The sequence below is a fragment of the Aquila chrysaetos genome, chromosome 25 (assembly GCF_900496995.4).
Source record: "Aquila chrysaetos chrysaetos chromosome 25, bAquChr1.4, whole genome shotgun sequence".
NCBI classification, from domain to species: Eukaryota; Metazoa; Chordata; class Aves; order Accipitriformes; family Accipitridae; genus Aquila; species Aquila chrysaetos.
The window spans coordinates 6,468,890-6,495,032 of record NC_044028.1 but is presented as its reverse complement, the minus strand read 5'-3'; the positions used below and the strand labels follow the sequence as shown (position 1 = coordinate 6,495,032).

The following is a 26,143-nucleotide window of genomic DNA, read 5'->3' as shown; positions in this document are numbered from 1 at the left end:
AAGGAAAGCATAAACATCTGCACTCAAAATTAATCAGACTACCAAGGGACCGATCAAAAGAAATGCTGATTAACTCCAAGTTGGGCTTTTTTTCCCCCTCCCTTGAAAAAGATGCTTGCTTTCTTGCAAGTTGGAAACTTGCAGCACTGGAGCCCTGAAAGCTGAGCTGTCCCACTTCGTTTCCACACCACCCTTTCATTAGATTGATAAAATGTGCATAATTTACGAAAAGCCAACTGGCTAACCATGGGCAGCCCTTCCTATCCTCTGTTATCAGGTAACTTAGGGCTTGGTGAGAAATAAAGAGGATGTGATGGGTTTAGGAAAGGCATTTGTGGGGTTTCCTTTAATAAGTCCTAAAGACTGTTTTGTTTAGAAGTGTGCATCCCCCTGCCGTGCTTGCAATCTACATAGTGCAGCACTGGGAAACGAGGAGAAGATAACGTTTGAAAATGGAGTTGTTGCCAATTGCTAGTAGTACAAATAGTGAAAATCGGCTTCTGAGCTCAGCTTTGACACAGCTGTAGTCACCCCTTTCAGATTTAATGGCCCAGATGGGACACGGCCCAGGGAATGATATTTAGTTTTTTAAAAATATATTTGTTTAACATGACAATCTGTCTTCTAACAAACCCGGCTTAATGAGTCGATGCGGTTAGTCCCTTCTCATTACCTCGTGCTTTGAGAAGGGGCAGCTGGGGCTGGGTGGCAGGGGACACAGACCCACAGAGCGGAAAGCCAGGCTGGACTCAGAAAGCAGCTGCGATTTTCTGTATATCACAGGCCACTACATTTCACCTCGTCCCTCCCTGCACTGAGCCCGGTCTGTGTTTGACCGAGACGGTCATATCAGGAAGGCGTCCAGGCTTGCAGACACAGAAGGAGAAACCGCTAGTCACCGGCTCCAAGCTGTGCATCCCAGGAGAGGGTTAGGTTGGAGGTACAGCCCTTGGTACATTAGAAGACTCAGGTCCACATTATGCGCTAAGGTGATTAAAATGACATTGCTGAAGGAGTTAGCTAATGCAATAATAGCATTACTACTGGCCCAATAATGACTTTTCAAAATACAGGCATCAGCAACTTGTGCAGTGTTCTTAGTTGGTGATTAAGGAAAGCTCTGCAGGAGTTTATGATGAGTCTTTAATGCACCAACAGGTAAACTAACCAGCACTAGAGGGAGGAACAGGGCAGGAAGGGAGCAGAGCTGCCTGTGCAGCTGCCTACCCATTACCCACAACCACTCTTCTACCAGAATGTTCCTCGTGCAAATCCTTACTCTGGATTGTATTTTTCCCTTCTAGTCTTTTCCTTGCAGGAAACTTATATGTCCTCATCCTGTTTTGTGGATCTTGCCCACGCTCACTGAGCTTTTCCCCGTATTGCTGGGTAAAGTTTCCCGTGCTCATGGAGCAGAGCACGTCCTGCGAGCCCAGTGCCTGCTCCTCTAGATCCCTTCCCGAGGTGTGTTTGGAAGCTTGTTGGAGAGCAGCAGTCCACAGACATGGACTGATTTATTCTTCTCTACTTACAGACAATTCTCCTTTTCTTTCTCTTCCACTGTCCTTTTCAGTTCTCTTCCTAGATACTGAACTGCAACAGAGAAATGCTGAGTGCTTCCTGACGGTTGCTATGACTATGACCAGTGGGGATCACCCTCTGCCATTACCTCTTAAATTTATCCTAGTTCCCATATGCAGAAGCCTGGACTTTACTGTTAGTAGAGTAGTAGAGAAAAAACTAGGACCACCCTAAAGCCCAAAGAAAAACAACCAACATTTGTTAGCTTGAGGACGTGAGGGAGGGGGAAAGAGTTATTCCTTATATCAGACAACATGGGGCCTCATGGAGCTGAGAATCGAGTGATGCTTTTTTTCTTTTTTTTCATAAGAGAGCATAACATCATAGAAAAATCACATCTTTTAACTATTGTGGGAGATCAGCTGATCAAATTGAGCTACTTCATAATTTTGCTGCAGGCTGTATGCAGGGCTGTTCACTCCCAACAATAGGAAGTGTGTGTCATAGCCAAGAGCTCTCATACATTCCCATGCCAATGGCTTGTATTAAATCGAGGGATTCAAAACGAGAAGGAAAAAGTATGCGTCTCATCAGTAACATGCCTCATCAGCTCTCTCTTCCCAGAAGGCAACCAGGCTGACTCCACAGAGACGGAAAGGCTCAAGCCAGGGAAAAGAAAGCCCCAACAATTTCACAGCTACTCACACACAAATGCTTGCGCATGATACCCGCCTCTCCTTGGAGTCTGGCTAGTTTGACCTGCAAAGTAGCAGAAAAGAAAGTTATTACAAAATTCAAGTCTGAACACGAATTTCCCCTGAAAGAAGATGAAAGTGAAATGTGAAGTTAGAGAAAGAGGCACTTCGGTAAATCTCTCCACGACACGTGCCTTCAAGAAGCTCATAAATGGTAAATCCATTATCCTAAAACCTCAAAGGACCAAAACCAGTGAGCATCAGAGCAAAGTGCATCCTGTCACCCAGGTATAACACAACGTCACATCAAAAAAGAAAAAAAGTCTTTCTCCCTTGTTGTCCCTCCTGCCCGCCGACAAGATGACCTGCTGGCTTTCCTGTCCCCCAAAACAGTGAGGTGAGGGACAGGCTAGAGATCGATGTCGGAATGTTATTTCCAGGCAACAAGGATGAGAGACTGCTCACATGCTGCATCCTACACACCAGGTGAGAAGGAAAAACAAAAAGGCCATAAACAGCTGCTTGGTGGGTCACCAGAGAGCCTCAGGGAGCTAAAAGCAGCTCTCCAAGGGGACTGGGGATGGCGTTTGTTTCAGAAGGTGACCTCCCCTCCTCTTCCGAGAAAGCTGAAACAGGCGGTGGTGATCCCCAACCTTTGCACTGCCATGGCAGAACACTCCCTCCGGTCCTCTGGGAGCTGCAAACTTCACCGTTGTTATCAGAAAGCAAAAGTGAAGGTGTGTTTTGCTGATCAAAGCTGTTTGGATCATGTGATTGGGTGAGGTGACCCGTATCTATCGTGGCATCACCATGGGAGCAGGACTCACCCTGGAGCAGGAGCTGGCTTGGCTGCTTTGAAATGCTATGTCTTATCAGCAGAGCAGAGTTTAAAGCCTGGAAAACCGATAATATTTGTTAGTGATTAACAATGTTAACATGCTGAAGCAAAGCAGCACTTTGCTTCTTCCAGGCTCGTTGCGGACATGAATAAGTGAAGTCTCCTTTTCCTGGCGGTGGGGGTAAACAAGGTCTTGTTCTCATTTCACTGGAACGCAAAGGCACTTGCTCATCATTCGGCTTATTGCTGACCTCCGAAATCCGGCTGGAACCTCACCCAGAAGAGAGGCTGTCTCTTACCTCAGGGTACTAACTTGACAGTAGTAAAATCCTTGAGACAGTGTAACGTTAAAGGCCAGAACTTTCCACTTCTGCGCTGAATTGATGTGAAAAACTACAAATTGCCTTGTTTTCACCCAGACCAAACCTGAAGCACCTTCCCATTGGAAGTCTACGATAGTACAAAATTCAAACTCTCTCTCTCCAGTCCTGGCCTAGCAGCATGACCACTGCGTGGTCTTCCAAAGCCATCGGCACCTGCATGTCCCTGTGTTCCTGCCTGGGTGGCTGCGGTGGATGCAGAACGGGAGGACAGTCTGGTGTGGGGACACTACAAGCTCTGCAAGACGACCCATAGTAGATGTGGTTCAAGATGTCCTACTCACCCTGTGCTGAGTGCTCTTTGAGGTCTCACTCCTTTCCAAAGATATTCCCAATAAAACTGCAAGCATCACTTTAGATTTTAAATCTCAGTATTGGTTAAAAAAAAAAAAGAGAGAGAAAGGGACATAATTTTATTACTCTTATGGTATGTTTTCCATTATTTGCATAATTGTTTAATGCTAATAAGACAATTAGCAATTCTTACAGCTTAATAATTACCCAGCAATGGCTGGCCTATTGTAGGTTAATGAATTTTTTAATTGTTGCTGGGGGTCTTGACGTTTTTTGCCCAATATCTTCTTGTGTTAGAGATGCTGTTCATGCAAACAGGGTAACGCCAAAGGCAAGACACCACCAGCTACGCAGGACAGGCAGATATATTATTATAAAGGTCTCTTGAATTTAAAAGGAGGGGGAAATGCAAGCTCTGTATTTTGCTGCTTTAGGGCCAAATTATCTAAATACACAGAGAGGCAACGCAGACATTTAAAAATCACTCCACCATAGGCAAATGCTACCCCTACAGAAGCCAGGCTACTTAGCTGGTGCGGGGCTGGCTTTAACATACCCAAAGCTGACAGAAGTCTTACCATTTTTAGCTTTTAGTGAACAACCCCTCAAGTGAAGTGTGAATCATACCATCCTGAACCTTCTGTATGGCCAGAAGGAAGTTAATTGAGGGCAGGCCAGGCTGGGATTGCGTTTGTCGCTGACAGAGGTCACAGATGAGGTTGGCTGGAGGAAGAGGGTGGTGGGGCCCTGGGGAGCAGTCCCAGGAATAGATTCCACAGCCCACATTTATACACAGATGATAAGTAACGGAGATGGAGCTTCCCTTTCCCTTTTTTGTGCATGCTGCTTCTTGCAAAGGGAGGCTTCTCTTTCTTTACCTTTCCTCTTTTCTAATGGCTGGCAAAACATCGGTCCCTTTAACCATTAAATTCCATTTGTTGGCTCCTACCTGTATACCTCTCCCTGCGTTTCCGCTGCTGATGTAGCAGGTCGGGCAGATTTTCCTCTGAGCTCAGTGCTGGGACTCATCCAGTTCCCCAACATCAAACGTGCCCCAGAGGCAGCTCCTACTGAGTCAGGAGCGCGCAGGCACCTCCCTGGTTAGTCACGTCCTGCGTGTGGCCAAACCCACGTGGTGCTCCAGGACACCTCGTGGTTCCTGGGATCCACAACGCTGCCCGGAGCTGGGTCAAACAGCCGCAACCCTGCTCCAGGGCATCGGCACATGCGAGCGGCCACGGTTCCAGCCACACCGGGCCGGGCAGGAGCGGGGTATGGTCAGGTTAGAGATGCCCACTTGCACCCAGCCAAGGCAGCAAAGCTCCATCATACGCCTGCTGGACAAGTGTCCATCTCCCTCCGGAGGCTGCCACAGCTGGGTCATAAAAACATCTTTTGATCACGGATCACAAAAATGTTTGATCTTTGCAGCAGAGAGAAATAATTTGCAGTAGGAAACCACCACAAGAGGTGCCTGGTGTTTGCAGGGGATTTGTGATCTCTGATGCTTGCAGGGTATGGAGGTGGGACCTGGTCACCGCTGCGGAGAAGCAGCTGGGCTTTGAGAGGACCACAGATGAATGCCATCGCAACATGGGTGAGGAGATATCATGTCACCCTCCTCCCAAGCCTCACCTCTCCTGCGGCAGCCTGCCTCCACCATACTACCACCTCCACCCCAGCACGCTGGGGCCCATTCCCAGCCTGGATTCAGCTATTCCTGCGTTCCTGCCAGTCGGTGCTTAGCAGACGGGCCCTGCAGCCCCTCGGCTTCTCCAGGACATCCCAGCTTCTTCTGGGCTCCCTTCGCTCCCCAGCCCTCTACCACCTCTGCCCAGCACCAGCGCAGGGCCAGCTGATGCGCAGTGGTTGTGCCAGCCCTGCCCTGAGCTGGCTGCAGCCGCAAGATGCCAAACAGTTTTCCCTTCCCCGCCGTGCCTCCCCTAGAGCTGGCATGGGAGTCCCAGAGCATCCAAGGTGACCAAAAGCCTCCCGCTGAGCCAGAGCTGAGCACGTTCCCCAGCCCCAGGCGGACTCCCCCAGACACCAGCCCTGGCAGCCCATGGCTCTCCTAGGAAGCTCTCGACTACAGCAGACTGTGGTAGAGAAGCGCCTAAGCAGGCATTTTGCACCACTTCGGGACACGCTGTCTGGAACGCAGACGGGAGCAGCGATTTCCAACGGGCGAGTTGTGGGGGCCACACGGGCTTAGCCAGGAACAGCCCTGCAAACTTCCTCACCACCCCTCTTCTCAGCAAGGCACCCGCTCTCCTTGAAGGCAGAGAAGTCCCCAGCCCCCAGGAGGAGCCCAGCAAACCTGTGAAGGATAACACTGTCAGCTCAGCAGGGATGGGAGGAGAGAAGGTGCTCAGCCAGGCGGAGATGAAAGTTACAGAGCGCCGATTAAAAGGCGGGCGAGTGTCAGGGCATCAGTAACGGCGCTGCTAACTGTTTTAGAGCTGTCACGCTGCCTTTGCAGACAGGAGGGACGGGCTCCTGCTCTGAGCTGTCTGCACAGCCAGGCGCCCCTCGACAGCCCCGCGCTCAGCCCTCATCTGGTTTCAGTGACGTGCTCCACGCCAGGGCAACTTGCTTAGCTCCACCAGGTCCGAGCAGAGGGTGGCAAGCAGAGCAAATGCATCGTGCGAACCTTCAATACAGCAAAAAGGAGAGAGAGCAACAAATCATGATGCTTTTTGTACTGGCGTATCTATGGGAAGGCCTAGCTCTGCAGAGTAACTTGTACCCACGTTCCCTCCCTTTTAATTTTGTTTCCTGATCTCCCAAAAGATCATTTCTGCTGCTGCTGCTAAAAAGATGCTCCTTCCACCGTCTCAGACACATCTCTTTTCACCCCGCTCTGCAAAGCCTGGCCGTCCTGGTCCGAGGACTCATTTAGTAGTTCCACCAACATCCAAGCAGCCTCTGCTCCTCTGAACCGGGCATCCTGGAGCTGGTCTGCTCACAGCAGACATCTCCAAACAGAGTAGAATTTGGGGCCAACCATGCAATTTGGTTTTGTCCGTAAACGTTTCTAGTTGCAGCCCTGGAGCAGGGCTTCTGGGCAGTCCCACCTGCAGGGAGGATCTTCACCAAAGCACCACTACTTTGACTCACTGTCTTTGCGTGGTAACATTCTTGAGACATTTTCCTTGCTCCTTGATTCAAAGTCCTGTGAAAAGCCCTTTTCCAGCCAGTCCCACAAGTTCCCAGCTGCTCTAGGCCCACAGCAGCACCAAAAGAACTACCTCCCTGCTCTGACAAACTGAGCAGTACCTTAATGATTTCTGATAAGGGAACTAAGGTAAGAGGAGCCAGTAATCTCACTGGGAGCCCTTTAGACAGGTGTTAATCCTGCTGTCATTGAGCCCCTCAGGAAAACCATTTCACTGACTTGATCTTCTTCAGCTGTTCCTCCACATAATTTATATGTAGCTAATTGCCACAGTAGTGGCTCCGGATGTGAAGCAGATGCTGCTGAGGAAAAGAGCATGTTGCATTCTTAAGTGATGGCTCTAATCTCTTTATTTAAAGGCAAGGCTACTTACAATTGATGGGAGGTTCAGATCTCTCCCTTTTCTTCTCCACCTCTCTGCAAAGCCAGCTGGACATTCATTCATATTTTGACACATTAGCAAAAGTGCTCAGCTATGGTAGTCCTCATTTGCAAGAATGGACAATATTTCTCCACCGGGCCACCCATGAGGTCACAACTGTCCCTGCCACCAGCAAGGAGATACAGACTTATTTACAGCTATCTATAAAATTCCTCCAAGATCTTTGTCTTTAAAATACTACAAAGATTCTCTACTAACAAGTGGAGTGTCAGAGGAATAAAGACAAATGACATGAAAGCAAAGCGGTGACTAGAATTAAGCAAGACTGGAGAACGAGCATATGCAGCAGTTATTTTTCTGGAGCAGAGGAAAGGAAGAAGTCTCCTTTTCTGTCCTCAAACGACAGCTAGCAAATAAGCCATCACCCCTATCAGCTGCTGAGGACCAGAGAGCAGTGGTCAGAATAGTCACAGGGAGGAACTGGCGGATCCCAAAGAGGAAACCCAGCTGCCTGTTCGAAGACTCCACTGTGACAGTAGCCAGCTGCTGGGATGTTTGCAGATGTACCAAGAAGTTTGCTTTATTTGTTTTTAAAGAAAAGTTTTCTAAGGAACCTCTTAAAAGTTGTCCTGTCAGCAGTTGGTGCTGACAAAACTCATCTGTGACACCCCACTGACATTTCTAAACCTCCTCCATTTCCTGCCCATCCTGTAAAAGGCCAAAATAGCTCTGTGAGCATTTGGTCACAGAGACAGGTCTTCTAGGGATGCTTTGTCTAGAATAACAAGAGGCTGAAGAACAGGGAGAGAGGAATGTCAAGCTACACCCAACGCAGCACAGAGCAGAGAAAGGCACAATGGAAACAAAGAGAATTTTAATTAAAAAAACCAAACCAAAACAAAAACCCCATACCACCCACCCCCAGAAAACACAGTGGTCTCTCCCCCTGCACAGATCTGCATCTTCCCCCCAACACAGAGAGTGCAGAGACTTTAAGTGCAAGGGCCAGCACTCCCTTCTGCTCTCCCAGCAGCTCTGCCTTTTGGAGAGACAAAAAAACCCCAAACAATAAACCGACAGCCACTGCCCCAAGACACCATGAAGGAAGTGGTCCCTGTTTGGCACAATGTTCAGAAGATTTTTCTCCCACACTAACGGTGTCTTAGCCAGACAGATCAATCCTTGTCCCTTTCTGATCTTCAGTCAGCACACTCTCCTTTTCCAGCACAGTCTGGCCTGCTACATCACCTCTTTGATCCTCCAGCACATGGGTTGAAATACACTGTCTTCTTACAGGGCTTCAATGCAGCTGATGAGTCCAGTTAAATTAATTCCTCTGGAAGTGGAGCTCCCAGAACCACATGTTCATATCATGGCCTCCATGTGCAGAACCTTCAAGGCCTCTGAAATCTGAGAGCTGGTGTCGATCTGGCCATACATACCCACCAGGAAGGCCCTGTGCAGTAACACTGCTGCGTGCTCTGTGAAAGGAAAAGACAGCATGAGGACTGACCCAAGAGCTCCAACATGCAAGCAAAAAGCAATCCACCAGCAAACACTGGGATGAACATTTGCAGCTGTGCAAGGAATTCCTTCCATAAGGACATGGCACAATCCACCGTCTAATAGCTCCGTGTGTATGCGATCACGTGAGGGATTGCAACTCAGAGAAAATCATAAGGAAGCAAATCTACTTCAAGGAAGCCTCCCTTGCCTCTATGAGAAATCTCCCCTGTGATGCTCAGATGAAAGCTACTATTGATACAGATCACCTGTGTGTTTGATGGCCTGGTCAAGGCAACACTGACCCTTGGCAACTTCCCAGGGAGGCTGTTCCCAGCACAGGAGCACAGCTTTGACCCTTGCGAGGCCAAGCATGCACCAAAGGTAGCAGATTTCAACTTACCTTGGCAAAGGAGGGTGTATTCAGGCAAGTTCCTCAGTGCTGTCTGCACCACCTCAAAGTCTCGGCTGCCAAGGCAGTACATGAAGGTAGGAAGGAAGTCCGCAGCAATGCTGGGAGTAAAACGTCATAGTGTCAGTATAGTCCAGATCACCATCAGCAGGCATGCAAGATGGGCAGCAGCCAGTGCCCATCAGTGACTCGGGATAGCCTAAGTTCCAGTGGTCCTCACCTGGGGTTGTTCTGAATGGAGCGCAAAGCCAGGCTAAAGGCCAGATTTCGGCAGGACTCCTCTGATGAACTCATCAGCTTCTGTAGGTTTGTCTGAAAGAAGATGCACAAATTAGGATCACAAGGAGCACGAACTCCTCAGACTTGCATTACTAGCCCTCCAGCGCCAATCCAGTCCAACACACATCCAGCAGGTACTGGCTGAGCCAGGAAATCCCTCTCTGTAAGAAGGATTATCCTGTTTTTGAATACTTTAAAGCACCCTTCTGTAATCTTATTCCATGTGGGACAGCTGAGTTTTCCCTAGGCTCCAGTGTTTGACAGAGCTGTTCTGCTCTCTCCTTGCCCCAATACTGGGAAGAGGACAGAGGGTTAATTCTTCCTCTGACATAAACAGAATTTAAAGTGGATGATGGCAGACCCGGTATGCAATGGAGAGAAGATGGTAGGGAAGTAAATACTGCCTGCTGTCAGAAGGCCTAACTGAAGATAAATTTCTCATAAGATGCTGCAACAACCACCCAAAAAGCAGAGGAAATGTAGCACTTAAGCTGGCTGTGCAACACAGACTCTCATGAAAAGAATCTCTTCCTTCCAGTGGCAGTTTGAGACACTAATACTCACAGCAAAAAAGGAGAGAATTTCTGGCCTCCGTCTGGACATCTCATCAATGTCTGTCAGCACCTCCAGGATGTCTGGTGGAAGACACAGGTTGAAAGGGGTGACTGAAATTCACTGATCCAGCAAAGGATCTTTTTCTTTTTCCCTACAAATCCAATCTCCCAAGCAGTCAAGTTTTCCCACCTGCACACTGAGCTAGAGTAATAAAGGCAGTTCTTCAAAAAGGATGAGAACAGGTAGGTCACGGGCCAGACCAACACATCCCAACCTGACCAGCACTGTCATGCCATAGGCAGGGTAGGGAGTGGAGTGGGGTGTGAGGTTTCAATTCCATAACACCTTCCTCTGTAACTGAAGGATCTTCATAGAAAGCCTCGTTTAAAAAGTGTCCAGGCAGGATTTCTTCCCCCTATTTCTAGTGTGGAAGGAAAACTGTCACCCCAATACCACAACTTAGGTCTGAACACTGGACACCTGTAACTTCAGAAGACCATTGGAGAAGCAGCGTGTTGTTCCTATACGCCAGGTTAACATGATTTTCTTCCATGAAGGCCATTTGGGGATTTCTAACAAAATCCTGCTTCTCATCAGTTTGGTATTTTTATATCATTAAAAAAATGGCATTCCTATCAGCACTCCAGACCTAGAGCTTGACATGAACTGCAACAATCCTTGAATTGCTCATACTATCTCGAAGAGCACTTACAAGATCCTTGAAGAGCCCCAAAGCAGAGGCAGTTGCAGCACTGCTGAGCTAAGTGATAACAGCATCATAGGTAGCCTCTGTCACAGAATCACAGAAGGTTATGGACAAGTTCATCCAAAACAAAACCACATCCTAACTGCTGGAGACTTCCAAACACAAGACTGAAACAGGAAACTAGCCTGTAGCTGACAGATAAGTAACAGGGTTGGCCTGTGTCTGCATTTGCCCTGTGTCTTTGTACAGCTCTGCAGATTCTCACTTACCCTCAACTGTTTGGCCTCTAGAGAGCCTCTTCATATATGGGGCCATTTCAGCTGGTGTGAGAGGAGTGAAGAGAGACACGCTGACGAGGGGTAGAGAGCCAGCTGCTGCTTCATCTGGGAGAGAGAGGTACAACAGGTCACTCCTAACAGTCTATGTAGTTTTAACAGGGAGACAGGTCCAGTATTCCCTACCAGCAGAGCGGTGTATCATGAGCCGACCAGCAATACTGTAATACAATCCCTGGCTCTCACACTGTCTCTAGCCTCACTGCACCTTCTGGTACTCCTCAGCTGACGCAAAGAGAAGGAACCTTCCTGAGCTGTTTTAATACTGAATAATTTTACCATGCAAGTTGTAAACAGTGGAGAAGCGGATGTACCCTTAGGGTCTCCTGAATGGTCAATCCTTAAGCGTGGCTGAGGAAGGCAAAATCCACAACGGCGAAACTCACCCTTCTTAAGAGCTGTTCTTCTGCTCCAGTAGCGATACCACTGACAGGAAAACAATTAACCCATCCCAGATACTTGTTCCAAATTGCTGAGTATACAAGTGCCATTCTCCGCTCTAAATACCCTTTTGCTGGGCTGTTACAAGAAGGAGCACAGCATACAGCCCATAAAACCATCTGTGCTCCAAAACATACTGCAGGTTCAACAGCTGGAAAAACTCTTCCCCCCAGACTCACCATCCTTCTCTTCATCAGAGCCCCTGTCCAAGATGCCACTCTTACTAGGCAGACTCAGCCCAGCCAGGAGGGACTTCAACATTGCTAGGTCGCTGTTGTCTGATGATAGGTCACTGGGGGAAGAGATGGCATGTTTAGCTTTCAATAGCAATAAGGGCATGAGGACACGTAACAGCACATATATGTACACTAAAATGAATAGTTTCTCAGAAGCAGAAACAAGGGTTTTCCTTTCATTGTAACTGGAACTCAAATGCATTTTTCCCCGTATCTGCAGGTGGGACCTTGCAGCCACCGCTCAGGGCAAAGACCCTCGTGCTGGCCCTCTGGAAATGACTGCAGGGCACTACAACGCCTCGACAGGATGTTTAGGCCATTGTGTGAGCTGAAATCATTATCTGACTTCCTTGGGCTCAGTTTTCACCTATAAAAAGGGATGTGCTGCTCATCTCAATAGAGACTTAAGGGAGCTAAGGGTGAAAAAGTACCAAATTAATAGCTATTTTGTCACATCCTCTTGCTGTCTTCTGTCTGATTAGCTCATGGCAGCCTGACTGTGCAAGCTCTCCATGAGCTAACCATGGGCTGACTGGGGTAAGGAAGCTTACTGGAGTGGATCCGAGTGCTTCTGCAAGAAGGACACAGCTGCCTGGGCATTGCATGTGATGTACTTGTGGATAAACTGGACAAACTTGCTGATGAAGGCAGCCAGGTGCCGTGAGGATTTTCTGTAGTTCTGAGAAAGGATCGAGAAGATGAGAGTTAAAAAAAAAAAAAGCAGCAACACACTGCCCCATCCTGCACCTCTGGGTACCAGGGAGTAGCTTCTTGATCTCCTGCCTTCTCTTTAAGCTCTCCAAGGTACTTGATGCACTTTTTTGTTCTTAGGTATAGGAAGGTTTTCCCTTCAAATGGGATAGAGCTGGGCTGGCCCTGTGTTACATGAGCTTCTCCATCTAGTGGCTGGCAGCCCGCACACGGAGGGGGAGCAGGGACTTTCCTACCAGCAGCAGACGGATGAAGGACAGGAGACAGTCCCATAGTGCCGCCTGGTGCTCGTTCTGGAAGACCTGCGGCTGGAGCAGCTCCAGGATACCCAGGACGTGGATGAAGAAGGTCAAGTGGTTCTGCTGCCTGAACTCCTGGAAATTGAGGTGAACACGGCCATGCAGCAGTGCTGCAATCATTGGCAAGTGCCTGAAACACCAAACAGAAGAAAATCCAGATCTAGCCTCTTTCTAAAAAGAGTTACATGTTGCTACACCTTAGTTCCTGGAAGGAAGCGTCCCTTACCCTCTCCCAGGGTTCTGGATTTGATCCCTGTATCCACAGAATCAGCAAGCCCCATTTCCCACCCATGTTCTGGTCTCTAGTCTCCAATTCCAAGAGGACTGTTGCCAGACAGACACGGAGCCAAAAGAGGTGCTGCCTTATCATCAAGAGATACGACTTTGCTGCCCTTTCTTTGACTTTTGCACATGAACATGGATTCTGTCACAATCATTGCGATTGCTGCAAGTTTGTTCCCCTTCTAGGACAAGGGTGGATTCTTTTCAATGAACTCCAGCCACACAGAAGGTGCAAGGGGAGAGTGGTACCTAAGAAGTAGGATGGGATGAGCCACAGCTAGCTTCCTGCAGGCCATATTGGCATCCCACACGCGGCTTTCTGATGACTTGGAGTCACTGGTGTCTGCAAGGAGGTTAATGAATCTGTGAACCAGGGCATCGAGCTGGAAGAAAAGTAATACGTAAACAGTTAAGAAGTTTAAAGCACAATCAAGCCCCTCGCTCTTCAGCAGTGTTTCCCAATCCCTTTCCAACTACAGAGGGGGTTAACAGAAGTTATTTTCAGGTAGAATCTGCGAGCAGATGCAACGTTCCAGCTGGCACAGGATCTGAAGTCCACAGTCCCTACAGACATCAAAGCAGGATCAGACGCCTGTACACTTGTGCTTCACAGAAGCCTGTGGCACACAGAAGCTTGTGGAGCTTAGACTACTTTATAGAAGGACACTGCAAAATAAACCACACCTGAACTCTCTGCTCCTGAGAGTGCAGGCAGAGAAGGGGCAACAGAAGAGCAAGGTAAAGAAACCAAAGCAACCCAGGAAGCTTTTGCCAGTCTGGGCATCAAGGTAGCATCCACTCTGGGTACACAACTGGAAATGGGCTTTCCTATGCCTCTAACTTTACCTTGCAAGTGCTGCTGTCTCTGGCTCCTTCACTGGTGAGAAGCATCTCAGGCATGGGCACAAGGAGCTCAGGTAGTTGCAGGTATATCTGAAGCAGAAGGTCCTGGCAGCATTTTCCCACAGAGCTGAAGGAAAAAGGGAGAGGTCAGCCACTGGTTACTACACTAGTTCAACCAGCAAACATCCCAGACCCATCAGATTAGTAACAGCCTTGCTGCATATGGTGAGCAGACCACATAAGAGAGCAGCCGCCGCTAATCTGAATCAGGGTTTTTTTTCAGTCTTTGCTTCTTTTGAACTACTCAAATCATTCACAGTCTACAGGGATCCATCCACAGCCTACGGGAATCCATCATTAGGCCATCTGAAGTTAGAAAACCGCAGTTATGAAGGGGCACAGGATAAGAAAGCTCTGCTTACACCTCCAGTGAAGAGTTCCTCCACATGATACTTATGTTCATCCCCACCCCAATTGGAAAAGTAGTCGGAAGCACAACTATTGAGACGAGCCAGCCTGTTCTCTACACACCTGCCCTCCATAGATCCCTGGCGTAGTGTGTACTGGGAGGTAGTACAATGCAATGGCAACTGAGATTACTCAGTATCTTTTCTAACACCACCACAAGCGACGTTAGAATTAGGTCAGTTTGTTTCACTGCCACAAATACACCATCTTCTTGTTCTTCCCACAGTGCTCACATAGCTATTAGGAAACAATCTAGCCTCCATTCAGCTTTGAGAGCAATCACAAAGGTCAGAAGCAGGATGCATTATGAGCAGTGATTCAAGGGATGAGCAGACAAGAAATCCCACGTTAGGAACTGGTAATTAAAAATAACCATTGCCCTAAATAAATTAAAAAAAAAAAAAAAAAAAAAGCATGGCAAGCATTTCATCCTGAAGTCCTAAAAGCAAAAGGGCCCTTAAACTTCACTTTTAAAGTCACCTTCCTGGTCCAAGTCCCACTTAAAAGGTTTACTTATTCCCCCAAACCGCTGGGAGGATAGCATGCACTTTTCATAAAGACTCTGGAACACAATATTCTTAATGAAGACATGCTGGCAAGTCTCACTGTTACCCGACTGCCCGTGCCCAAGTAACTACAATTACAGCAGACAGTGCTCCCCATTTGCAACCCCCACCTGCTTCCCCACTGCTGGATGCAGCTGGTCAGATACTCCGTTACTTTTTTGATGCTCTCAAGGTCCCCATGAGAACAACTGAGCAACAAAGGCAGTCGAGACTGGATGAGTGTGCAGGAGGCCTCTTCAGTGTTCTGGTATCTGGTTTCTGCTTCAGCCAGGATCAGCTCCACCATGCTGATCAATTCTGATGCCTTTAGGTGGAGCACGAATTCCTCACGGCGCTTCTGTAATGCAAGAGAACACCGAAAATGAACTCACACTGAATCCCTAGGATCCTTAGTTCCTTCTAGTCACACCTTCCCCAACTGGAATAGAACGTCTCTTAGAACTAGACTTAAGAACTGCCCCATATCTAGAGCTCTGAAAGCAGCCCTAAATGAAACCTCTTTACCCCTCCTCTACTTCTGAACTCATTTACTTCCATCCCAGCATGTGTGATGGGTCAGAAACCACAATTCAGTCAACAAACCAAAGAAATTCTTCTGCGGAGAAGAGATGCAACCCCCTTTTCTTTGTAAAATGGGAACCATCCCATACTGGGTTTTAGCTTGCTCACCACTGTAGCCTTGTACCTAGATCTTTAAGAGACATTGTGGCAATTGCTGCAGAGGAAATGCCAAGTGGGCAAACTTATGTGTGATCATATCAGCTTTTTGGGCTCAAAATTGTCACTGTAATATGTAACATAGCAGAGCAGCTAAGTAACCAGCTGAGGTACAGGCAGGAAAATTGGCATGCTGCACCTATGTCACTCCAGTCACCTCTTGGCCATGGAAAAATCAGGCATTCTGAAAGCATTGCCTTTCACTCCCACCCAGAGATGAATCTTGGAAGAACTGAACCACTACCTGAGGAGTTCTTTGGTCCCTTCCCTGCCAGATCCGAGGAATGTGAATACAGGCCCACAAGAAATCCAGGGATGCAGTTGGGTCAAACCTGCCAGAAGACAAAAGAAGGCAGATTTACAATTAGAGTCAACACAGCCCTTGGGCAGCACACAAACACATGGTAGCGTCTCTAAACATCATGAGTACTGTGAAGAAAGAAACATCTGCAAATGTAAAAATAGGATCCATTAAGTCCCGAGAAGGGGTTTGGTTCTGTTCCCAGATTATGACTAAATATTTGTTGCAATAAGCACAGCACAGGGTATAGAGCTGAACAAATGGCATTCAGCAAGAGTGTGGCGGCTACACGGAGTCTTGCACCACAAGGTCAGAAGTCAGTCATCAACACAAACAATTGGTACAATCAGACCAGTGACCTTACTGTCCCCGTGTACAGAACATCCTATCCTGGCTGTTATCCTGGATTGCAGAAATTCATGAAATTGTTAGTGAACACGAGTTCCATAATAAAATAATAAGCAAACTGAAATACTACCAGCTTTAGAAGTATTGCTAGTTTAGTCATGTCCTGAATTACTACTATTAGGTGTTAGCATTTCCTGGTTCATAAGCATAACAAGTTTAAGCAAGACACTACTACAGTGGCACTTCAGTATTTGAGAGCAATGTACAGAAGCTGAGAGCTAGGGCTGCTCCAGAGATCCTGAGAGCCTGATGCCAGGAAGGGGGTTAGAAAAAGACTGGTAATGGAGTTTAGTACAACCAAAAGATCCAGCAGAGCCTGCCCAGGTACAGAGACTGCTGTCAGTTCGCTATCCAAGCCATCTTGCAAACCCCATGCTCATAAAGATTATCAACAAGGGCAATGCTAGATGGATTACCCAGCGATTAGCACTTCCTGTTTTGAACACAGCCAAATCTTTATGTGCTGCTTCCATCAAACAGCAGGTAATATTTATATCAAGGTACACAAATCAGCATGACTGAAATCAGCATCCTTCTCACAAAGCCTGTTTTTGGCTGGGTTACATCTCCTGGCAGATGCACCATGGAACATGGCAGCTCTTGTTCTCAGCTTTTGCTTGTTCTCAGACACAACGAGTTGCCCAACTCAAAACTCCTTGCTAGGCCTGAAAAACAAGACTCACCTTTGCTCCTGGTTTCTGCAAAGCAGAAGCCTGATACACTGGTGCAGCGTGGTCCAGCTGGACTGGTGAGTCAGAAGAGCCAAGAGATACGGGCGGAAGGAGGGCACCTGGGACCCTGCCTGAAAGGACCAAATAAGGAAGAGATGTAATAAACAGATCCTTGCTGTGAGGTGGATATAGGAGATACTACGTATATTACAGAAGGATGACGATCCAGGCAGGCAGACAGCACAGAATACAACACATGGATTTAGGATTTGAACTGTAGTACTTTCTAACAGAACACAGCATCAGCCGTTTCTTAGCTTCGGCATAGCACTTCTGGGCAAACTATTTATCCGTCTGCAAAAATACCAGTGAAAACACAGCTGGCTCAGCTGTTATGGGACTACGTTGTATCTGTAATGCACTTTGAAGTCCTGAAAAGAGCACAGCTGAGGAAATATAAAGATAAGATGAAACATAAGCCTTGCACTGAGAAGGATGCACCAGAATTCCCCTCCTAGTCAGCCTGTACTGCTCTGGAACTGGTATAGCAACATGTGGCAAAACACAGAACTACCCCTTCCCTGTTTCCAGGTGCAGGTCACTACCCCAGAAAGGTGGTTTCAGCACAGTAGTCCCTCTACCCAACAACTCTTACTTTGTTCCAGGAGAACAGTAGCTTCTGCTGAAGCTCAGGGCAGCTGCTGATCACCTCTGGGTCCAACATCTCCAGCCAGTCATTAAGAAGGCCAGAGGAGGGCCCTAGCCAAGCTGCTTCAGTACTGAGGAGAAAACAAAGCCAGCATCAGTGGTGATGTCGTGAACCCCGACCTACCAGTGAATTCCCACCATTGCCTAGGCTCACCTGCAACTGTCCAGCTCCTTCTTCACTGGAGTTTCTTCTTTGTCTTGGAGCAACAAGGAGCTCACCACAGCAATTGGTTTCATGGCAGGAAACCTGGCAGTGGTCTCAACAGTAGCCGAGAAGAGGACTGTCAGGAGTTCCTCCAAGTACGGAGAGTGAGTTTCAATCAGACCCTGAAGGACTAGCAGAGGGAGAAAGATGTCACTCATTAAATTCAGGATGTGGTGAGAGCTATGGAACCTTGTAAGAGTCTATCATGAAGGCAATCAGTCCAGCATTCCTGAAAGCCTGGTTCAGTAAGGAACAGGGAAGCCATTTTTATCTGGAATAGCAGGCTTCTATTTCTCATTCTGTAAGTGGAAACCAGCAGTTTGCCAAGAGACTTAATCCCAGCCCCAGATCAGTTTATAAACCCACATACCAGTGCAGGGGAAAGAGGTGATACAAGATAGGACCAAGTTTAGATCAATTCACATTTTCTGATCCAGGCAGAAGGCAGCTTCCCACAGCCTGCACAGTAGGCACTCCCTTGCTGGGCTGGAAGTTCAACCTGCTGCTGCAACAGGGAAGGAGAGCAGAAGGACAGCCATACCTTTGCTGATGAGATCCGGCTCCACATTACACTTCTCTCCTGATTTCAGGGTTGCAATGATGGCACGTACCGTGGAGCTGATCAAGTCAGGGTCATGACGGAAAGTCAGAGCTTCTGTGAGGTGCAAGAAGCCACCTCGAACTGCAAAGAAATCACAGCATTGGCATCACAGGGCCAAGCCAGCCCCCACATCAGGCTTCCCTTCTACAGATGCCCCATGTAGCTCCAGGGCACAATTACTCAAACATACAAACACACTACACTCTACTGCCATTTTATTCCCACCAAAACCCTTGACAGCTCTTCTCCATGTTACAGGGACATGTGGCTAAGAGAAAACTATATAACCACAAACCCATTTCCATGCCTAAGCTCTTGGTTATAGACTCTTCCTCCCAACAGATGGCAGATGATAAACAACTCTACAAGTGACCTTGTTCCAGAGGTATTCTTGCACGCTCACCTTTCAGGACTACAGCTAGCACAGAATTCCTGGCCTGAGCAATTGGAAGTTTTCCCTGAAAGATGTGCTGTGCTTGGTGAGATGCTACCAGGTATGTACTGCAAACCTTCAGAGCTAAGTCACTTGTTTGCATCCTCAGAGAGTTTATAAAAACCTCTCTTCGCTACTCCTAAGCATACCTCTCTAAAATGCAACCCACCGCACTTTCTGCTCTGGGTGCAATTTTGTTTCTGTCCCTTTCTTGTCCCACTTCGTGCACTCTGAGTCACATAAGCTGCACAATGCCCGTACCATCACTGATCCTGTGCCTTGAGGAGTACTGCACAGCAAAGGCCTTCAGCTGAGCACGCAGAGGACCATCTTCCACCGCAGGGTTCTCCAACCACTGCAGCATCTGCATGAGGACTTTGAAGAAGAGCGAGGAGAAGGCAGTATCTTGTGGCATGCAGCGCTGGGGAGTGCAGCAAGAGAGACTTGCTTATACATACTTCAAGAATACAACAAAGATAGCAGGAAAGGTGCAGATAATGGCACATACTGCCAACGATACATAGAACACACCTACTCTGATGGACCATAGCTCACTCAAATGAAGGCAGTGGCTTCTAGGGTACAAATGCAAGGCAGAAGACTCAGTTGCGCACACAATACCTCTCCTAGCATAACTAAGGGTAACTTTGTGCCTTCTTTCATCATCATGAAAGGAATGAGATATTTCATTGGATAAATCTCAGTCTGCTCTCATGATTTCTTTAAGGAATTACAGGCTTCACCCCTCAAGTTGTCTGCAAATGCCCTGGCTTGCAAGACATGTCCATGCTACAAACCAGCACAGACTAGAGATCCCAAAACCAACAGAGACCCAAAGCTGCAAATCCACAGTGCTGCACAGTTACCAGACTAGGTAAGGTACACCTAACCCTGCACGTAAGCCCCAATTCTCAGCAGTGCTACGCTAATGTGGCCAGCCTGCATCCAGATGCTTATGTCCAGGCAACGTGAGTCCCTCTGTGTCATGCTCCCCAGGCTCCATTTCCAGCATTACACAGGTAGAGGGTCTGCACAGAGCAGAGCAGATGCACTGCAGACTTCCTGTTTCCCCCTCACCCCTCTTTGTTAAATGCTACAAAGATTCTCATCTTACACCACTCACCTGATACTGGTACAACTGGCGCATCAGTGGGCAGGAGATGAAGTGGTTACGATGCATTGCCATCACCAACGCACCGCTGTGCGGCGAGTTCATCAGTGCAGCTACTGCCTGGAGAAGTCGTGCTGTGATCCCAGTCACCTGTGTGTTCCCTTGGCGGATGCGAGCCAGTTCCTGCCCCAGGGCCTGCTGTAATGCCAGGGCAAGCGGGCGCAGGTTTGAATTCTGCCATCGTGGGTCTGGATTTAGTGGGAAAAGCTGGTAGGATACAGAAGGGAGTAAGTTTATGAGAGAAAATGAAAGGACTTGCTATACCATAAGCATCCTCAGGCAGAGGACTGATTTACCTTGTACAATTATACCGACTGTGGGCTAACTGGAACCTTCTGATACAGCTTTTTCAGTATGTTAGCGCCTGGTACAGGAACATACACAGCATCTATGCAACCCCAACATGACTATCAACACCGATACTGTGGGGGAATCACTATACTACCCAAATACAGGCAACCAACTTGGCCAGTTAATTCCCTGTAGGCTCCTTCTGAAGTCAATGGAGAGAGGGAGGCTCTGCAAGCAGACAAGCCAGAGTACAAATGCTATTTGCACACAGCTTTTCTGCCAAGGCCCTGCAAGCATTTCACAAATCCTCCATCCACTGCTGAGAGGAAAAGCACTATACACAGAACAAACAAGGTACAGGGACGGTAACATGCTAGTAGGCACTGACAGTATTACGCATGATCAAAAGCCACATCATGTTCAAACTACAAGAAAAAAATCCTTCCAGTATCAATTCCACCAGGGTGTAATGGCACAGCCTCATTGCATGCAGGGCTTTCACAGTTATTGCCTGCAAACACTGCAGGAGGAAGGGGTCAGAAGATGCAAGTATAAGAGAAACGGATTCTGTAAAGCTGCTGCAGGGAAGTAGCTGATCAGCTGGAGATTATACCAGTACCTGCAGAAAGATGCCTGCCAGATCATCTTCTGGGCCCAGAACCCGGACCTGGCTTAAGGCCCGGATTCGGCTCTGGCCTTGAGAGTTCTCAGGACTAGATTTTGACCTTGCAGTCTCAGCGCTGTCTGCAAGAGGAATAAAAGAAAAGAGAGAAAAATGCCATTATGGTAGCTAGCTAGCATCTGGAGCGCCAACACTGAATCACCTTCAGCTTTACAGTCTCTAACTACTGAGGAATTCAGCAGCTTTTCTCTCAAGGCCAAGCAAAACCTATTTTTCCATATCACTCAACAACTCACTGGAGTAAACTCTAAAAATATTGGAATGTCTCCCTTTGCCAGGAGTGGAAAACTCTAGCAAGGACTGGTGTCTAACTGTAGCTTGCTGATATACTGCAACACAACCCTTTTGAAGACAGCTCTTGCTGTCCCCTCTCAACAGCAATGGAGGGAAAAAGTTTGGAATATGACTGGTATTCGGAAGTTTAGGCTATCCCAGGCAGTACCTCGGCGGGCTGGTAAAGAGGCAGTGAGCAGGGAGTGGAAAGTCTGGCCTCCTGTCGCTCCTCTCTCATGCTGAACCTCCACAAGGTGAGCCATGTAGTCTGAAAAACAAAAAAATATGAACATTTCATCATCTCGCCCTCTTTAGTAAAGCACGACAGAATTGATTGCTGTTTGTACAGCTCCCACGGTGAAGAGAATTTGATGTTCCTATGGACTTTGTAAACACGATGCTCTTAAGCCTTGTTTCTTTTACAAGGTAGCCTCCAAATTACTTTTTAGACTCTGCACAATCCAATCCACAAAATCCTGCTCTATTTCAGGAAATACAGCCAAGGGCCACCCAGACAAGCTCTAGGGAGGAGTCTACAGTGACAACAGGCTGCCAAAGCAGCCTGTGCACAGAGTTTGCTAAACTAGTTTGGATTTGTCCAAGTCACAGGAGATACTTGTGAAAAGTGTTCAAGAAAGTCAAATGCCTAGTCAGCCTCATATGAAACTCTTACTCTTGTCCATGATGTTCTGCTCCAGCGTCTGCGGGTCATGTGATACTGCCTGATCCAGATACTGCAGAAGTTTGCTCATGCTGGAAACTGGGATTCCAAAGGACTGAACAAAGAGAAGCAGCTGCTGCGGCTCCAAGTCCTGCAGGGCTGAAATATACAAACATCGTTGCCCACAGAGGGTCATCTTTATTACTTGATCTTTGTGTTTTCGGCTGGACCAACAGTGACACATTAATGACAGGGCTGCAGAGAGCCTGAAGCCAGAAGCCTGACAGCTGCCTACTATATTTTCTTTCCTCTGCACATCATTGCCTTCTTATTGCATCTTCCAGTTAATTCACTCACTGGCTAATTTGATCTTCTGTTTAATTTGATCAAAACCTCAGGAACCCAATAATTCGTATTAAAAAATAACTTCCACCCTACCTGTTGATGGCTGCAGGCAGGAATTATTGAATAATTCAATCACTGGCTATAGAGAGCTGTCATTTAATTAGCAAGAAAGGGACGAAAGCTTTGAATACCAAGAAGAAAAAGAGCACTGATGAGCCGTGCAAGGACAAAAGTAACTACAGGTATAGCTTTCATCCTTCAGACACTGCTTTCCACATTGCAAGCACAGCATGCATGCCCTATGGAACCAGTGCTGTGCCTGTTGTCTGGTGACTGCATAGCTTAGTTCAATCTGAATTGTTGTAACAAAGATGGGATTCCAATTCAGAGTCTCCCATTTTGTTTAAAATACACAGAAAACGCAATATCCATACAGACTCACTCCCCTATTTTAAAATTCGCAGTGACTGCATATAAAAGCTAGCAAGATTCAGCACTTGGATCAGAGTGGGAGGAACTGCCTTCCATACTGCAGTAAGGAGCCCTACCAAAGGCCCCGACCTCCTCTTCAGTCTCAGCTTTCACTGAGTTCTGCTCTTAATGCTGTGGGGATTAACCTGTGGGGTCTGATGGTTAGCAAGGTTGTATCCCTTCTCAAACCCTTGGTACATGAACTACACATCATGGCTGAGTAGGGAATCACCCCGGGGCATCCCACAACATTCCCTGCCCAGAACCAGCTCATATTCTGTACATCTGTTTGACAGCCCTACGGGACATAGCAAAGAATCTATTGTATGTTTAGATTGTGACTGTCACAAAATCCAGAGACACACTGCTTTCTAAATCCAAGCTGCCTGCTCATCTGCAGCATCTGCCTTGACTGATGGCCCCACCCAAAGACATCCAAGTAGGATGGCTGGGCACACAGAGGACTTGAGCAGGGAAGCCTCTCCCTTTCCTTTCAGGAGGGTCTGAAACACCAACAAACATCCCACAGGCTCACCTGCATCCACAAGACGTGGGACCTCAGAGCGGATCATACGCAGCTTTAGCCAGTCGGGGAGCAGCAGAGCCTCCTCTGAGGTGTCAACCAGAAAAGCAGTAGGAAGGGGCTTTTTCTCCGGGAACCATATATCCAGTAAGGTATAAAAATCACCATCCCCTGCTTAAGAGTGGATACAAAATTTATCTCCCATGTCCATAAGCACCTAGAACACCCTGCCCTTCTCTATACAAATCAATACACCAGAACACTTTATTGTTCGACGGTCAGACAAAACTTGGGAATAAACAATATCAAGTGAAAATGTGAACTACATATCTGAATGCCCAGTTCTCACACTACAGTAAGTCTGAGTCCTTCTTGTTTAGCAGGGAGGGACACACCATCATTTTAATATTTCCTGCCATCTGCAAAAGGCAAAAATATAAGCCTGCAAATCCTTCACTCTGTGCAACAATATTCTGACAGATCTTACAGCTACAAACAAGTACTGCAAGGTACAAGCCTGTGAGTAGAATGATTAACACCAGCCTGACCTCTTAGGAGATGGCAGATAGAGGAAAGGCTCTCTGTATTGTCCATGACCCCTTGAATAAATCTGAGCACACTTCACTAACCTTGAGGTGGCCCTAGTGTCAGGAGAATAACCATGGCATGAACCACAAGGATGTGCATAGTGGCTGTTTCCCCACTAGTCCAACGAAGGAACACCTGATCCTGGGACTCTGACTGGAAAAAGGCAGAAAAAAAACAGGATTAACAAAGGTGGGGAGAGAAAGGAGAATGAGATCTGTGAGATACAGGTGAAAGGAGAACATGAGAATGGACAATTTAGTCAGATCAAAGTTCCACCTAGCTCAATATCTCCAACACTGGCCACAAAAGATACTCAAGGAAAAGTTAAAAAAGCATTTTATGTACACATACACTTGGCTCTGATATTATGCCAACATCCAGTTATTTTCAGATCAGGGAATTCTTGAATCAGACATGATTTATACATACTTAGTAATCCACAAAGGGCTTCTCTTTTGCTAACTTGTCCAGCTTCTTTTAGCTGCTTAAGAAATGCAGGGAGGCACTCACCCAGCTGTACACCTCCTCGCCCTCCTTACTCTGCCGCATGCGTTTGATGTAGCGAGAAAAGATGGAGAGAAGTGCAACAAGCACTGCATCTGATTCAGCACAGTACGAGAGCTTCGAGAAGAGGTGAGACATGATGGTAGAGCGCTCCACTATGAGTCGGGCTACATCCTGCAAGGGAAAAAGATCCGTGAAGTCTCTACTGAACAACACAGCCAGGTCCTCCTGTTTCATTGTGTCACATTCTCTAGTTTCCATCATCAGCCCAGTTAACATCACTCTGGAGATCAAGATGTAGAGTCAGGAGTAGAACTGTCACAACAGGGAAAATGCCAGTGCTTTGCATGCATCTTGTGATACCTTACAGTGTTCCCAGTTGTAGCACAGCTGCATTCTGATGCATCCCATTACAAAGTGAGCATTTACCTAGTAAAAATCTGCATTTCTCTCAAGAAACAGATCTGCTGACTCCTATAATTTAACCTTCTCCACATATCTAAATAGATCTATGGAGGCAGAAGGAGCACATGAGCCTTAAAAGCAATGAAAAAAAGCACCCAGAGACAGAAAAATGAAATAAATCATTGTTTAAAAAAAATTACCCAAACCTTTTTAAAAAATAAAAAAAATCAGAAATCTAATGTTGGTTACAGGAGAGTGCACATCCCACCACTAAGGTTCCTGACTTCCCATTCTCTCCCCAGATACATGTGATGGCAGGTTTAGCACCTGCTTACTTGTGAAACACTGCCGTGTGGTGGGATTTCTTTCAAACCACTATCCACTCTTGCATTCCCCATACCATCTGAGATGGGCTGCTGGACTGGAGGTTATTGCTCTGATATCATTTCACGATATGAAACCAAAGATGCAGGTTGCCTTCCAACACATACACAGAAACACAAACACGCAGTTATCAGATTCACATGCTCCCCAAAACCTCATCCTACTGGTACAGCAAGTCACATGCCTACCACTGTCCTGAGACATGCCAAGTCTCCCCCATGCAATCCCTCTGTCCTAGCAACCTGGCTTCTCACCAGAGCAAGATCATTGTGCTGTCCCTGCTCCTCCACTGGGGCATGCTGGGAGAGGTACACCAGGTAAGCACTGATGGTCTGTGGATCTGTCTCCATGTGGATGGCCTAGAATAAGAATTCCTCTCATTAGAAATCAGGATTTAATGAAAACAAGCATCAGCATGAGAAGTTCTTCTGCAAGCATATAAACGTGTTGATATCACACCCACATGCAGTTTGCTTAGATTTGTTTTAGCATGAGTAGGACAAAGAATAAGCTGGTCACTTACCCCTTCCAGCTACTAACACCTACCTGTTGCAAGGCAAGAGCTGTTGTTGCTCTAACACTGTCAAACAGGGGCAGCCTCGGGAGGTCTCTCAGCAGCCACTGATATCCCTGCAGCAGTTCAGAATCGCCAGAGTCTTCTTCCATGGGGTGATCTTTCTCCTCTCCATCACGCAGTCCTCCTTCTGACAGCACCAGAGACAGGCCCTGCAGAAGTCACACGGACACAGCTGTTGCATTTGAACCCACAGCTGGACCACTAGTTTCATACTAGTGAATATAATAGAAACAAGCTTCAAACATCATGGAATGATTCAAATGCAGCACACAACAGGTTTCATATCTCATAATGTGTTTGCTT

The 26,143-nt window shown here is 47.3% G+C and overlaps 1 protein-coding gene across 4 annotated transcripts in view; it reads right to left on the bottom strand.

Annotated features, from left to right (window-relative positions):
* Positions 1–8,144: 8,144 nt before the first annotated feature.
* The window catches only part of INTS1 (integrator complex subunit 1), a 30,043-nt gene continuing 12,044 nt past the window's right edge, over positions 8,145–26,143 (bottom strand). The window contains exons 22-47 of one of the 4 annotated variants that reach the window (XM_030001570.2): positions 25,810–25,989; positions 25,518–25,622; positions 24,481–24,648; positions 24,012–24,123; positions 23,395–23,556; positions 22,056–22,202; positions 21,552–21,650; positions 21,047–21,171; positions 20,089–20,343; positions 19,227–19,386; positions 18,473–18,613; positions 17,881–18,061; positions 17,674–17,797; positions 17,031–17,149; positions 15,883–15,970; positions 15,032–15,258; positions 13,891–14,014; positions 13,294–13,427; positions 12,700–12,892; positions 12,304–12,431; positions 11,696–11,808; positions 11,010–11,123; positions 10,044–10,114; positions 9,421–9,512; positions 9,192–9,301; positions 8,145–8,766 (exon numbers count right to left, since the gene is read on the bottom strand). In XM_030001570.2, the coding sequence (XP_029857430.1) occupies positions 8,651–8,766; positions 9,192–9,301; positions 9,421–9,512; positions 10,044–10,114; positions 11,010–11,123; positions 11,696–11,808; positions 12,304–12,431; positions 12,700–12,892; positions 13,294–13,427; positions 13,891–14,014; positions 15,032–15,258; positions 15,883–15,970; positions 17,031–17,149; positions 17,674–17,797; positions 17,881–18,061; positions 18,473–18,613; positions 19,227–19,386; positions 20,089–20,343; positions 21,047–21,171; positions 21,552–21,650; positions 22,056–22,202; positions 23,395–23,556; positions 24,012–24,123; positions 24,481–24,648; positions 25,518–25,622; positions 25,810–25,989 (3,588 nt within the window). In that variant the 3' untranslated portion in view covers positions 8,145–8,650. Of the gene's footprint in view, positions 8,767–9,191; positions 9,302–9,420; positions 9,513–10,043; positions 10,115–10,223; positions 10,456–10,746; positions 10,824–11,009; positions 11,124–11,695; positions 11,809–12,303; positions 12,432–12,699; positions 12,893–13,293; positions 13,428–13,890; positions 14,015–15,031; positions 15,259–15,882; positions 15,971–17,030; positions 17,150–17,673; positions 17,798–17,880; positions 18,062–18,472; positions 18,614–19,226; positions 19,387–20,088; positions 20,344–21,046; positions 21,172–21,551; positions 21,651–22,055; positions 22,203–23,394; positions 23,557–24,011; positions 24,124–24,480; positions 24,649–25,517; positions 25,623–25,809; positions 25,990–26,143 lie in introns of those variants that run through there. The other 3 variants (XM_030001571.2, XR_005931401.1, XM_041120117.1) reach the window with 3 other exon arrangements.